Raw genomic sequence first — 15683 nt, forward strand, 5'->3', positions numbered from 1 at the left:
AAAAGGGGGGGGAAACAAGTACAGTTGTGTACACTTACCATAAATGTAGATGTTTGAGTGTATTCAATGTTGCAGTCATTACACTTAGGTTATCCTGCTGGCAGGCTACCCTCAAGTCAGCCTGAATTCCAAAGTCTATGTCCGGCGTCGGTTGCTGTCGCCTCTTCCCTGACGTCAGTGCACCAGGGGTATAAAAGAAGCAGCAGACACCATTTTCTTCAGTTTTTCTTGCCCCAGATGTCAGGTGCCCCAAAAAGGGTAGGCTAAAAATATGCCAATAAAACATGCATGCACCAAAATATATTATACCTTCATCTACAAGCAAATACACCACATAGGTTGTATAGATTAGAGAAGTGCAGATAAGTTCTAGAAAAGATATGGGGGATGGTGGGTGGGTAACCTGGACTGCAACAGTGAATACACTCGAACATCTACATTTATGGTAATTGTACACAACTGTACTATGTTCTTTGTGTTTCACTGTTGCAGTCATTACACTTGGGTTGAATCCCAAAGCTATGGTTGGGAGGCTGGAGATAAATAGCATTAGGAGAGGCTATGAGGCCCTGCAGAACTGCAGTGGCAAAGCCTGCCCTGGATTTAGAGTAGAGTGGTAAATGATAGTGCTTTGTAAAGGTGTGCACTGAACTCCAGGTAGCAGCCTCTAAAATGTCTTTGGTTTGTACTCCCCTGAGGAAGGCTGCTGCTCTGGTTGAATGTGGCCTAATGCCCTTAGGCACTGGCTTGCCATGTTGTGAATAGCAGAAACGAATGCAGTGGCCTATCCACTTTGAGATAGCCTTTCCTTGTGATCCTGCAGCATATGCAACTAGTAGTTGCTCTGTCTTCCTGAAAGCTTTGGTTATGTTAAAGTAGAAGCGTAGCTGAGTCCTAAGAATGCAGAATTCTCCCCCTTATTTGGTGGGTTTGGATAAAAAGTAGGCAGATTAACAGTTTGGTTAAGGGCCACACTGGACACTACCTTGGGCATAAATGTCGGGTTTGTCCTCACAAAAACCCTGTTTGGATAAAAAATGATAAAGGTTTCCACAGCCATGAGTGCCTGTAGCTCTGAGACTAGTCTTGCAGAGGTTATTGCTAGGAGCAGAGTTGTTTTCCAAGATAAAAACTTTATATCAGCTGTAGCAGCTGGCTCAAAAGGAGGCAGGGTGAGTTTTTCCAAGACATAACTGAAGTCCCATGCAGGTATTGGTGAACTCCTTGGAGGTCTTAAGTTTTTGGCTCCTCTGAGGTACTGCCTTAACAAAGGATGAGAGAAAAGATTGGTGGCTCTGTATTGTAATGAGACGAAATGGCAGAGGCATGAATTTAAATTGATGAAAAGGATAGACCTTTGTCCAGCATCTCAGTCAAGTATTGCAAAATCTGAGGAATATTTGGTACAGCTGTGTCAATTCCTTCTGCCTGATTCCAAGCACAGAATCTCTTCCATTTTCCAGCACAAGATTTTTTGGTACTAGGCCTTCTGGCCTCCAAAATGACATCCATCACAGCTTTAGTGAGAGGCGCGTTTTGAATGACTACATTATCCTCCATGCTGCCAAATTTAAGGTCTTTAGTTGGCTGTGCAGGATCTGATTGTTTTGTTGGGATAGATGAGGTATTTGAGGCAAGGTCCAAGCCGGGTATTGAGACAAGTTCCTTAGGATTGGGTACCAGTACTGGCGGGGCCAGTCTGGTGCAATCAGTATCATCTTTGGCTTCTCCTGTCCGACCTTTAGGAGTACCTTGGGGAGGAGAGGCAAAAGGGTTAAGGCATATACGGACAGGTTTTTTCAGCTGAATGATAGGGCGTCCACTTTCCATGCTTCTCTGTGATAAATCCTTGTGCAGAATCTCTTTAGTTGGTAGCTGTGAGGGGAGGCAAATAGATCTATGTTTGGGCACCCCCATTTTGTTGTAATCATGCTGAAGACTTGTGGATCCAGCTGCCACTCGTGGGGATCCATGAGGTTTCTGCTTAGTTCGTCTGCCAGAGTAGTTTTCCTTCCTGGCAGGAATTGTGCTTGCAGATGTACTTGGTAAGCCAATGCTGTGTCCCACAAAGTCATGGCTAGTCTGCAAAGGGGGTAAGAATGTGTGCCCCCCTGCTTGTTTATATACCACATGACCGTTGTGTTGTCTGTCTTTATCAGTAGTTGTCCTGGTTGAAGTAGGTCCTTGAAGGCTGTCAGGGCATTTTGAACAGCTAGCATCTCTGATTGATATGTAGATGCATTTGGTTTGAGGTCCATGTTCCTTGAATGCATTTTCCTGCCATGTGGGCCCCCCCAGGCATAATCGGACGCATCCATTGTTGGTGTTTGCCTGGCTAGGGGTAATGTAAATGGCTGTCCCTTGTTTTGCTGACAAGCTTTTGCCCACCATCGAAACTCCTGTTGCAGGCAGGGAATGAGAGTAATTATAGTTTCCAGGCTGTGGCAATGTTGAGTTCAAACACTTTTTAGGTACCATTGAAGTTTCCTCATATGCAGTCTTGCATATGGAATTAGTAGGATGCAGGATGCCATGAAGACCAAAGCCTGCAGAATATTTCTTGCAGATGACTGGGCCTTTGTTGCTAACATGTTGAAGTAGGTAGTCAGTTGTCTTTGTCTGGCATGAGATAAGCCATTTGGGCAGTTATATTTAAGCTTGCACCCAGAAATATTATCTCTTGAGAGGGTACGAGTTTTGATTTCTTTTCGTTGACTGTGTACCCAGGCATGTTAGAAGTTTTTTCACAAATGCCCGATGCTGTAGAAGGATGTCCTTTTTCTCTGCTTGAATTAGGCAGTCGTCCAATTAAGGATATATTTGTATTCCTCTGTCTGCAGAATGCAATTACTGGTGCCAGGCACTTTGTAAAGACCCTGGGTGCAGTAGATAAGCCAAAGGGCAGTGCAGAGAATTGGCAATGCATAGAACCAGCCTTGAATCTGAGGTATCTTCTGCATATTTGTCTGACTGGGACATGCAGGTATGCCTCCTTTAGGTCTAAAGTTACAAGCCAAGCGTTCTTGCCCAGCATGGGCAGTAGCTGCTGCAAAGTCGACATTTTGAATTTTGGTATGTCCAGGAATATATTCAGAATCGATAGGTCCAGTACTGGCCTCCAGGCCTTGTCCTTTCCAGGTACCAAGAACAGTCTTGAGTAAAATCCTTGACCCCGCTCTTGCTCTGGCACTTGTTGAATAGCCCTCATGTCCAGGAGGGATGAGACTTGTTTTTGTGCCTCTGCCCACTGATTTTTTGGCAGATCTGGCCAGCTGTTTGCCTTTGGCAGGGTATGGAAATGGAACTTGTAAGCCTTGTGACACGATATTTAGAACCCACTTGTCCTGGGTTATAATGTGCCAATTTTGAGAAAAAAGTGCTAATTTTCCCCCTAAGGGTGCTGCCAGGAAATAAGTGCTTGGTGCAGGAAGGGGGAAGTCATTGGGTCTGTCTCCTGTAAGGCTGTGATTTGTCCTCCACTTTTGGAGGTAGAAGCACCCCATTGCTTTGACCTGTATGAACCTTGCACCTGGGATCTGCCTCTAGGGCATCTGGGTCTGCCCCGTTGAGGTCTGACACAGGAAATGACCAATTCTTTATTGGCCAGTGTCTACTAAACCTAGGTGACTGTACTTGTAAGAAATCTTTGACCGTTTGCATAGATTTAGCCTTGTCCTCCATTTTTTTTTAACACCTCCTCTGCCTCAACACCAAACAAGGAATCATGCTGTAAAGGTGCATCCAATAATTTAACTTTAACATGATCAGGCAGATTTTGTTTAACCAAGCATGCCTTCTAATTACAGAACCTGTAACTGTGGCCCTGCAGGAGGCCTCTAATGAATAAAAACCACATTGCAGAGTATGCTTTCCAATTTGTTCAGCTGCATGCAATATATCCTGCATTTCCTTGTTTTCTGCACATTCAGAATTTAACATTTTCTGTTTAAGCATTGCCATGACATGTTGCTGATATTTGCGTATATGAAACTGGCAGTTTAAGGCCCTTATAGCCAAGGTAGCAGATGTGTAAACTTTTTTTCCCCATCTATCCAGAGCCCTAGAATCCCTGTCTGAAGGGGTATGTTTTTTTTGCAGCAAAAGCCTTAACACCCTTGGGACCCTGAGAGATAGTTTCTGGGTCTGCAGCAGGGTTTTTAAAAAGAAATTTGTGAGAGTCAGGAACCCTGTAATATCTGTCAGGCTTAACAGGTGCTGGAGATAAGGAGTCAGGGGTAAGGTTAGACTGCAAAAACACATCATCTACAATGTCTAACACAGGAGGGATGGCTAGGGGCTTGTGCTGAGGTAGTAAAGTACAGTTTTGTACCTACCATAAAAGTAGATGTTAGTGTGTATACACTGCTGCAGTCATTACACTTGGGGTTATCCTGCCGTCGGGCAGTTCCCCAGTCGGCCTGAGTTCCAATGTCTTGGTCCGGCGTCGGTTGCTGTGGCCTCCTCCCTGACGTCAGTGCGACAGGGGTATATAAGATGCAGCAGATGCCATTTTCTTCAGTTTTTCTTGCCCCAGATGTCAGGTGCCTCTATATAGGTAGGCAATTCCAATTGCTAATACAACATACATAAGAAAAGCAAAAAACAACTTACAGCTACCAGCAAATACTCCCCATAGGTAGTAAGGGTAGAAGACATAGGTATGTACCAGCCAGTAAGAGGGGAAGGAGGAAGGGTAACCTGGACTGCAGCAGTGTATACACTCGAACATCTACATTTATGGTAGGTACAAAACTGTACGATGTTCATCGTGTTACACTGCTGCAGTCATTACACTTGGGTAGAATCCCAAAACTGAGGAAGGGTGGCTGGTTCTATAAGGCATTAGGGGGTCGCTATAAGGCCCTGCAGCAGTGCAGTGGCGAAGCCAGTTCTGGATTTAGAGTATAGAGGCAGATGGTAATGCTTGGTGAAGGTATGTACAGAACTCCAAGTTGCCGCTTCCAAAATATCCTTGGTAGGTACTCCCCTGAGGTAGTCAGTTGAAGTGGCTGTTGCCCTGGTGGAGTGAGATCTAATGCTGCTAGGTACAGGTTTTCCATGGTATGTGTAACAGAAATGTATACAATGTCCTATCCATTTTGAAATAGTCTGTTTTGAAATGGCTTTTCCCTGTGCTCCTGCGGCATATGCTACCAATAATTGCTCAGATTTTCTGAAAGCTTTGGTTTTGTCCAAGTAGAAGCATAACTGCCTGTGAATGTCCAAAGAGTGCAGTAGTCTCTCCCCTTTATTCTGTGGTTTAGGATAAAAAGTTGGCAGGTGAATAGTTTGGTTTAGAGCCACACTGGATACCACCTTTGGCATAATAGAAGGGTTAGTTCTTAAAGACACCCTGTCCTGGTGGAAAATGAGGAAAGGTTCCACTGCCATTAGTGCCTGTAATTATGAAACTCTTCGTGCTGATGTTATTGCCAGGAGCAGAGCAGTTTTCCAAGAGATATATTTTAATTCTGTTGTGTTGGCTGGCTCAAAAGGAGGTAAAGTTAGCATCTGCAAAACAAAGTTGAGATCCCAAGTTGGAGTAGGTGCTCAACGGGGTGGTCTTATGTTTTTAGCCCCTCTGAGGTACTGTTTTAACAGAGGATTAGAGAAAATTGGTGGATCCATGTTGTAATGAGCAGAGATGGCAGAGGCATGGATCTTGATGGATGAGGAGAGTCCTTTGTCCAGCATCTCAGTTAAGTATTGTAGTATCTGAGGAATGTTTGGGACAAGAGGGTCAAGGCTGTGAGCTTGGTTCCAGGCACATGAATCTCTTCCATTTATTCGAATAGGCTTTCCTGGTACTAGGCCTTCTGGCCTCCAGAATGACATCCATAACCGCTTTGGAGAGAGGCATTGCTTTGTTTGTTGTGCTGAGTCAGCAGATGTGGGATTTGAGGCAAAATCCAGGGTGGTTCTTGTGCTAAGCTCCTTAAGATTGGGTACCAGTGCTGGTGTGGCCAGTCTGGTGCAATCAGGATCATCTTTGGCTCTTCCTGCCTGGCTTTTATGAGTACCTTTGGCAGGAGAGGTAGTAGTGGGAAAGCGTATAACTTGTAGGTTCTCCCAACTGAATGAGAGGGCATCCACTTTCCATGCTTGTAGATGTTAACGCCTTGTGCATAATTTTTGTAGCTGGCAGTTTATTGGGGATGCGAACAGATCTATATCAGGGCTCCACCATTTCTGTGTTATCATTCTGAATATTTGTGGATTCAACTCCCATTCGTGGGGATCCATAATGTTTCTGCTTATGTAGTCTGCCAGCGTGTTTTTCTCTCCTGGCAGAATTGTGCTTGCAGATGAACTTGAAGGTTTATAGCTGTGTTCCACAAGGTCATAGCTTGTCTGCATAGGGGGTAGGAGTGAGTGCCCCCTTGCTTATGTACCACATAACTGTGGTGTTGTCTGTTTAGCAGTAGTTGTCCTGGATGCAGCAGGTCCTTGAAAGCTATAAGCGCATTTTGTACAGCTAGCATCTTTTTGATTGATGTGAAGATGCCTTTGTTCTGCGGGCCACGTGCCCTGAGTACATATGTCTGCCATGTGTGCTCCCCAGGCGTAATCCGATGCATCTGTTGTTAGTGTTTGCCTGGCTGTGGGTTGTGTAAAAGGCTTTCCCTTGTTGAGGTGACGAGCTTGAGCCCACCACTGAAACTCCTGTTGAAGGCAAGGGATTAGTGGTATAACTGTTTCCAAACTTTGACAGTGTTGAGACCATACATTCTTTAGGTACCATTGTAGTTTCCTCATATGCAGTCTGGCATATGGAATTAGTAGTATGCAGGATGCCATGTAAACCAAGGCCTGCAGAATTTTTCTTGCAGGGAGTTGGGTCTTTGTTGCCATCAATTGAAAGTATTGAGTCAGTTGTCCTTGTTTGTCTGGCGTGAGATAAGCCATCTGGGCCGTTGTGTTCAAGCTAGCACTCAGGAATATAATCTCTTGTGAGGGCACTAGTTTTGATTTCTTTTCGTTTACTGTGAACCCCAAGCAACTTAACTTTTTTACAAACGCCAGATGCTTTAGAAGAATGTCCTTGCTCTCTGCTTGAATCAGGCAGTCATCCAGGTACGGATAAATTTGAATTCCTTTCTGTCTGCAAAATGCAATTACTGGTGCCAGGCACTTTGTGAAGACCCTGGGCATAGTAGATAAGCCAAAGGGCAGTGCAGAGAATTGGTAGTGCATTGAACCATCTTCTGCAGTTTTGTCTGATAGGGACATGCAGGTATGCCTCATTTAGGTCCAAGGTCACGAGTCAAGCTTTCTTGCCCAGCATGGGAAGAAGCTGCTGTAATGTCAACATTCTGAATTTCAGAACATCCAGGTAAGTGTTTAGAGATGAAAGATCCAGAATGGGCCTCCAGGCTTTGTCCTTTCTGGGTACCAGAAAGAGTCTCGAGTAAAATCCTTGTCCTTGCTCATGTGATGGTACCTTTTGAATAGCTCTCATATCCATGAGTGCTGTAATTTGTTTTTGAGCTTCTGCCCATTGATTTGGTGGCAGATTTGGCATTCCTTTTAACCTTGGCAGAGTGTGAAAGTGGAACCTATAACCTTGAAATACAATGTTGAGAACCCATTTGTCTTTGGTGATCATTTGCCAATTGTGGTAGAAGAGTGCCAGTTTTCCTCCCAAGGGGGCTGCCAAGAAGGATTTGTTTGGCAGCTGTAGTGGGAAGTCATTGGAGCTGCTTTTTATATGGTTTGGGCCTGTCCTCCCCTTCTTTCTGGCCTAATGCAACCCACTGTCGAGGCCTGTAAGGACCTTGTGTTTGACCTCTACCTCTTGGACGTCTGTATCTTCCCCTTTGAGGTCTGTCTGTAATTGGAAAGGACCAATTCTTAGTTGGCCAGTTTCTGCTAAATCTAAGAGGCTGAACCTGTAAGTAATCCTTCACAGTTTGCATAGATTTTGCCTTATCCTCCATTTTCTTTAATACCTCTTCTGCCTTAACTCCAAATAACACATCCTGCTGCAAAGGTGCATCCAATAATTTTGCTTTAACATGATCTGGTAACGTATGTTCTTTTAACCAAGCAGGTCTTCTAATGACAGAACCTGTAACTGCTGCTCTGCAGGAGGCCTCTAGAGAATCAAAACCACATTGCAAAGTATGCTTTCCCACTTGTTCAGCTGCATGCAATAAGTCCTGCATTTCTTTAAAATTAGGAGGATCTGATTCTGGAAGCATTTTTTGTTTCAAATGAGACAGAAAAAATTGCTGATATTTTAGCATGTGAAACTGGCAATTTAAGGCTCTCATTGCTGAAGTTGCAGACGTATATACTTTCTTTCCCCATCTGTCTAATGCTCTGGAATCTGTCAGAGGGAACTGGATTCTTGGCTGATGAGGCTTTAACTCCTTTGGGTCCCTGAGAAATAGTTTCAGGGTCAGCTACAGGGCTTTTATACAGAAATTTATGTTGAATCAGGGACTCTGTAGTATCTGTCAGGTTTAACAGGGGCTGGAGGTGAGGAATCAGGATTTAAGCTGGATTCAGTATACACATCATCCACAATATCTAACAGTGGCAGAATAGCAAGGGGTCTGTGTTGACGTAATAAAATAAAGTCTCTTAGCCTTTTCTTGGATTCTGAGTAATCCTGGCCTTCCCAGTGGAAATGCTCCCTCATGGTATGTAGGGTTTCCCCAAAGGAGTAGTCCTCAGGCGGTGAGGCTGATGGAATTGATTCCTCAGCATCACAATCCTCATAAGGGGGTAAAGAGTATCCTAGGTCTGAGGATGAATCAGAAGAGATGAACACCTGGTCGGATGAGTCATAGTCTGCATCCTGTCTAGGCCTTTTATCAGGAGGGGGATGGGACCCCCCCTAATCAGAGTGACTAGGTCTTCGGCCATTTTGAGCATTTGTTTCTTAGGCATGGAGGCCTGTCCTGGAGAATGCTGTATTTGTTTCTTTGACTTTAAAGGAGGCTTAGACTTAGCTGAGAGTTTAATGCTTAACTGAGTAAGTCTGAAGACACCCTCTATAGCTGTGGGTTGCTCAGCTACTCCGGATCCCTCTGAAAGGTTAGTCTCGGTAGGCTGAAGAACTTGTGCGTCCGAAGGTCCAGCCATCTCCACGTGGGAGTCAGAGGCAGCTTGTGGTTCTACAGAAGTGGTAGTCAGGGGCTGCGAAGGCGCCACGCTGAAAACCGGAGAACCGGCGACTGGACTAGAAGAGGCTTAGTCAGTTTTGGACCTCGGATGCCTATCCTTGTCTCTGCGCTTTTTGTGTATTCCGGTTGTCAGAAGTTCCGACGGCATGGCATAATTTAATTTTCTACCAAAATAATGTTGGGCAAAATCAAACAGACGTTTTACAGTGCACTTGTTAAACCTAGCACAAAACCAACAACCAGTGATGTCGTAGTCAGGGCCCAGGCATGGGATACAATAGGAATGGAAATCCTTATGAGGTATTTGCTTCACACAAGAAATACAGTTATTAACTTTTACTGACATCGGTCTGAGGAAAGAAAACGTTTCCCCAACGGGGTACTTAGCTTTGTAGAAGACTTCGGTTCTGGATTCGGAATGAAAATCTCAGGAGATGGCCGACTGGCACTTGTGAACTGCTTTTGCTTCGGGCACCGCGCGGCAAGAAAGACTGAAGAAAATGGCGTCGGCTGCATCTTATATACCCCTGTTGCACTGACGTCAGGGAGGAGGCGACAGCAACCGATGCCGGACCAAGACTTTGGAACTCAGGCCGACTGGGGAACCGGTTGACAGCAGGATAACCCCAAGTGTAATGACTGCAGCAGTGTAATACTATGAACATCAGGAAATCCCTGAGCTTCTTTTTAGACTCTGAAAAATCTTGGCTCTCCCAGTGGAAATGCTCCCTCATGGTATGCAAGGTTTCCCTAAGAGAATAATCCCCCGGAAAAGCTGAAGGAATATATTCTTCAGCATCAGAATCCTCATACGGGGGGGAATATTCCTGATCAAAAGAATCAGAAGAAATGGAAACCTGATCTGAAGATTCACAGTCTCTTGCCTAGGCCTCATCAGGAGGGGGATGGGAACCCCTGATTAAGGTAATCAAGTCTTCGGCCATTTTAAGCATCTGTTTTTTGGGCATGGAGGCCTGTCCACGTGGCTCTTGAGGTAGCTTCTTTGCCTTTGAAGGTGCTTTAGTCTTTGTCTTAGAAGTCGGTTTAATGTATAGCTGTTTAGGTCTGAATACACCCTCAGAAGCCAGTGCCTGCTCAGCGGCTCCAGACCCATCTAAAGGAATTGCGTCCGAAGCTGCAATACCTTGAGTTTTTAGCGGCATGGCTGACTCCACGTGGGAGTCAGTAGCGGCCTGCGACTCTTAAGTAGCGGTAGTCAGGGGCTGCGAAAGCGCCTCACTGAGAACCAGCGAACCGGCGACTGGCTTAGGAGAAGCTTCGTTGTCAGTTTTGGGTCACGGTCTTTCCTTTTTCTTTGCATTTTTTGTGAACCCCGGTAGTCAGATGGCTTTTCGACGACATTTCTGGGTAATTAAATCTGCGCCCAAAGTAGTTTAAAGCATAATCATACAGACGCTTAATAGTGATTTGTTTAAATCTAGCACAAAACCTACAACCTAGGAAATTATGATCAGGGCCCTAGGCAAGGAATACAGTAAGAATGAAAGTCCTTATGAGGTATTAGCTTCCCACAAGAAATACAATTAACAACTTTTTCTGACATCAGTTCTGGAGCAAGAAAAAAAAGTTTCCCCAATGGGATACTTAGCTTTATAGAAGACTTCGGATCTGAAATTCGAACTCGAAAATCTCAGGAGTTGGCCGACAGGCACTTGCGAACTGCTTCTGCTTCGGGCACCGTGCGGCAAGAAAGACTTTGGAAAATGGCATTGGCTGCATCTTTTATACCCCTGGCGCACGGACGTCAGCGAAGAGGCGACAGCAACCGATGCTGGACCTAGACTTTGGAATTCAGGCCAACTGAGGGTAGCCTGCCAGTAGGATAACCCAAGTGTAATGACTGCAACAGTGAAACACGAAGAACATCATCACTTAATTATATAGGAAATGCCAACATGAGAAACACAATCTCAGTAATAAAGCTAATGATGAAACTGAAGTAATAGTAGCAGCAATTTAAACATGTGGACTGCAGTAAACTGTACTTACCTCATCAAATGAAGAACAATCTGGAATATTATCTATTAAGACTTTAGTCTCACTTGCAGGCTGATCAATTACAACATTTGTCATTTTTCTCCTCTTCTCCTCTGGTTCACAATCAGTGCTGTCATTACTAGAAATATGGTAATATGTTAGTACATTCTCTAAGAGGTTGCTGAAAATGCCAAATACATAGACTCATTTAATTTTAGGTCAGAAACAATACAGTCACCTACTTGTACTGTAATACAAACCCACTAGTACCGGTTGTGAAGGATTTTAAGCTTTACACGAGACTAACTATATTTTTTATCCAAATTTCTGTTGCATGTTGCCTTTATTACAGCTCTTCCATCACTTGCAAGTGCAGTACTCGTACATAACAAATCATTTCAAGACTAGAACATACAGACCTTCTTATAAATGCTTGCATACCACAACCAAGGCAGCATTTCTTGAATCCAGTACAGTACAGCCAAAAGATTATGCTCACAATTAACAGATGTTCAAAACATTACCTTTGCTGCTGGAATTTAAAATATAAATTAGCCAGATGCTATTGACAGCCTCCCCCTCATATTGATTTCAGAAATTGGTTATAGATGCAGTCAGCAGCCACAACCATTAGAAAATGGTAGGTATAAAACACTACCTCCCACACCCCAGTATTTTAGTCCTTACAGCACAGGAAGAAGTGAGAATGTATATGCCAACAAATGCTATTAGATAGGGCTTAAAGGAGCCCAAACCCCAAACAAAAGATAAACTAACTTAAGAGTTAAAATCTTGGCAAAATACTTTAATGCACATCCCGCTGCAGAGTAAAGAAGGCTATAAAATGCATAGTAGTATATAGAAATATAAAATACATTAACCCATAATACCCATGTTTTATACAGAACTATGGGACAAATACCAGAAACAATATTAAGGACAAGGAAGTAAGCATGTATTGCAACAAAAGTTTTATCAAACTATCCTTATGTTGACTACAACTATGTAGGGCATGGAATGCCACAATTATGCTCCAAAACCAAGGAAAAGACAAGCTTGTTAAGCATCCTACATCAGAAAAGTGCTTAAGCTTCTTTTCAACATTCTTCACCACTGTTAAGCTCCACTTTCACAGTAGGGCATTACCAGCAATCGGCTGCAACGAAAGAGTTGTGGGAAGCAGTTAGTCTGAATTAAATATTTAACCGCTTTCCTACCAGTCTTCTGTGATGACTGATCTAAGCAAGTAATAGCTTTCAAAGTCTTAAAATGCATAATGCTGCAGTGTTTTTTTCCCCAACTTTTGCAGTACATGGAGCAAGCAAAGCTTGTCGCTACACAAACTTATTGGGGTATGTCTAATCATAACCCTGCTTCTCATATACTCAACAGATGTCTAGATTCAACTCAAACTTTGCTCTCAATGTGAATTTGACAGCCATGTCTCAGACACAACAAACTGGTTATGATTGGAAACCGGATCATAACCCTCAATTTTATGTTCATCATAAGATTAGTGTTGATGGAATTTGTAATATTGATGGACGGGTTCTTAACAAGCAGAGTACATTCAGAAAAACAAAATGGAATGGAGAAGTCTAATATTGCAAGGGAAAAAAGTCAAAACAAATCCTGCAGTACCCCTGGACTTCACACCCAGTTTGCAAAGGTTACATAAAATATTAATGGACACCAAAACTGCCGCTTAACAGACATTTAACTTTGTTGCAAATGCTACAGCAAACAAAACACAACTAGCCAATCATTGTCTTTTAGGTGATTGCACAACTTCATTTTCCTTTCATAAAAGGACAGCAAAGAAGCTTAGTTCTTTCAATACATTATATTAAATGTTCATATACAACCACTACATGCAAAACTCATTCTGCAATCCAATTTAAGGAAAGACAACAGAATGGACTAATTCAATGAAGGTCGAGGACTTCTTTATGAGTAAAGTAGTTCCTTTCAAGGCCATGCTGTGTGGAAAACTGTATACAGCTCAACACACAACAGACACTTGTAGCTCAAACATTCTGCTACTAAAGAACATGAGGTCTGTGAAACTAAAAATCAAACAGAAGTCATAGCCGAGAAGTCTTTTTAAAGCAACTATTTAAGTACATTAACTTGGGAAATGAGCTCACAAACATGCACAAAAATATCACAATAAGATTTTCTTTAAGGACATGCATGCATTATACACAATTACCATTCTAACTATTCGTTTACTCATATGCATTAGACCGATTTACTTTAACAAAATTAAGTACATTTGTAGAAATTAGAAAATATTTGAGCCTCTTCTGTATACTTTGTTACCAAATATAACAATTACTTTTTGTGAAAATTACTTCCTCTGCTTCTAAAACAAGGGACCAGGAAAATAGATATTTGTGGGAAGCAATAGCCAGGGAATCGTTATGGCTAGGCTTGTATAGGCCCTGGGGCCAATAGCCTAGTACCTACCTATAAAGCAGCACTATTTCCTTTACAATATTTAGTACTTCATTTACAACAGGTTTAACCCTTTATTTCCTCTTGTGAAATTGCCTTCTCCTGCTGCTAGGCCTTGCTCGTCTTGACAATTCTAAACCAAGATACCAGCTTAACAGCATAATCGTCTTGGTTAAATTCATTCTTCAACCATGTCATGACATTCTGTAGGGAGTGAAACAACTTTCCCACTCCCCCATATTCCCACAAAATATGTTTCTATTTCCTTCACACCATCTCAGTTATTTTTTTAATCTCCTTCGATCAGTTCTAATTTTACCATGTACTATTTTCGGAGCCTTACCCATTACCCTTTACTTAATGCATCTGTTCTTACCCAAGATCCTTACAGGAGCTGGTCTTTCATTCAATACACCCCCCCCCCCATACTTCAACAATCCCTGATAACACAAGGTCATCTTTGCTGTGTAGATCAAAAGTACAGTTGTGTACACTTATCATAAATGTAGATGTTAGAGTGTATTCACTGTTGCAGTCATTACATTTGGGTAATCTGCTGGCACGTTGCCCTCAGTCGGCCTGATTAACAAAGTCTTGGGTCCTGCGTCAGTTGCAGTCCCATCTTCATAACGTCAGGGCGTCAGGGGTATAAAACATGCAGCAGATACCATTACATCAGTTTTTCTTGCCCCAGATGTCAGGTGCCCCCCAAATGGGGAGCAAATAAAATTAAAAACACAAACTTATACCTCCAAACAAAAGCAAATACACCAAAAAGGCTTTTTAAAACATAGTAAAAGAAAGGAGAGGTATAGTCAGAGAAAAACAGGGGGCTGGAGGGAGGGTAACCAGAACTGCAACAGTGAATACACTCCAACATCTACATTTATGGTAAGTGTACAAAACTGTACTATGTACTTCATGTTTCACTGTTGCAGTCATTACATTTGGGTAGATTCCCAAAGCTATGGTTAGGAGGAGGAAGTTATACAGCATTAGGACCAGCTATAAGGCCCTGTAAAACAGCAGTGGCAAAGCCAGCTCTGGATTTAGAGAGCATTGGTAAATGATTATGCTTGGTCAAAGTATGTACAGAACTCCAGGTAGCAGCTTATAGAATATCCTTGGTACGAACACCTCTGGGAAAGGCTGCAGAAGTAGATGCGGCCCTGCTGGAATGAGATCTGATCCCCTGGGGGATAAGTTTTCCATGGCGCTTATAGCAGAAATGTATGCAATGGCTTATCCATTTAGAAATGGCTTGTTTTGAAATAGCATTCCCCTCTGCCCCAGCAGCAAATGCCACTAGCAATTGTTCAGATATTCTTTGAAATTTATTTCTGTCCAAGTAGAATCTAAGTTGTCTGTGCACGTCCAAGGAATGCAGAATCCGTTCCCCTTTGTTCTGTGGATTGGGATACATGGACTGGTTAAGAGACACACTGGAAACCACCTTGGGCATGAAGGATGGATTGGTCCTCAGAGATACCCTGTCTGCATGAAAGATGATTAAACGCTCCACTGCCATAAGGGCCTGTAATTCAGATATCCTTCTAGCTGAAGTGATTGCTAAAAGGAAGGCTGTTTTCCAAGAAAAAAATTATAAGTCTGCAGTAACAGCTGACTCGAAAGGAGGTAAAGTGAGCTTCTCCAAAACAAAGTTAAGGTCCCAGGCAGGGGTAGGAGCTCTCCTGGGTGGTCTCAAGTTCTTTGCCCCTCTGAGATGCTGCTTGAGCAGGGGATGAGAAAAGAGGGGTGGTTCTGTGTTATAGTGAGCTGAAATAGCTGAAGCGTGGATTTTAATAGAAGAAAAAGACAGGCCCTTGTGAAGCATCTCAGTTAAGTATTGCAAAATCTGACGTAATTTGGGCACTGCTGTGCTCATCCCTAAAGATTGGTTCCAGGCACAGAATCTTTTCCATTTGTCAGCATAAGATTTTCTAGTACTAGGCCTTCTCGCCTCCAAGATGACATCCATCACAGGTTTGCTGAGGGATGCTAAGGGTGAATTTAAGTGATTAGCCAAGCTGTAAGGTTCAATGTTGGGAGCTGAGGGTGCAAAATTTGGTTCTCCTGCTGAGACAGCAAGGTAGGGGT

The 15683-nt window shown here is 43.1% G+C and overlaps 1 protein-coding gene across 1 annotated transcript in view; it reads right to left on the bottom strand.

Annotated features, from left to right (window-relative positions):
* The window catches only part of BTAF1 (B-TFIID TATA-box binding protein associated factor 1), a 3603226-nt gene that overhangs the window by 3025892 nt on the left and 561651 nt on the right, over positions 1–15683 (bottom strand). The window contains exon 10 of the mRNA XM_044055641.1: positions 11142–11268. Within this exon, the coding sequence (XP_043911576.1) occupies positions 11142–11268 (127 nt within the window). The remainder of the gene's footprint in view (positions 1–11141; positions 11269–15683) is intronic.

This window comes from Protopterus annectens, chromosome 14.part0 (genome assembly GCF_019279795.1).
Source record: "Protopterus annectens isolate FY-2018-M chromosome 14.part0, PAN1.0, whole genome shotgun sequence".
NCBI classification, from domain to species: Eukaryota; Metazoa; Chordata; order Ceratodontiformes; family Protopteridae; genus Protopterus; species Protopterus annectens.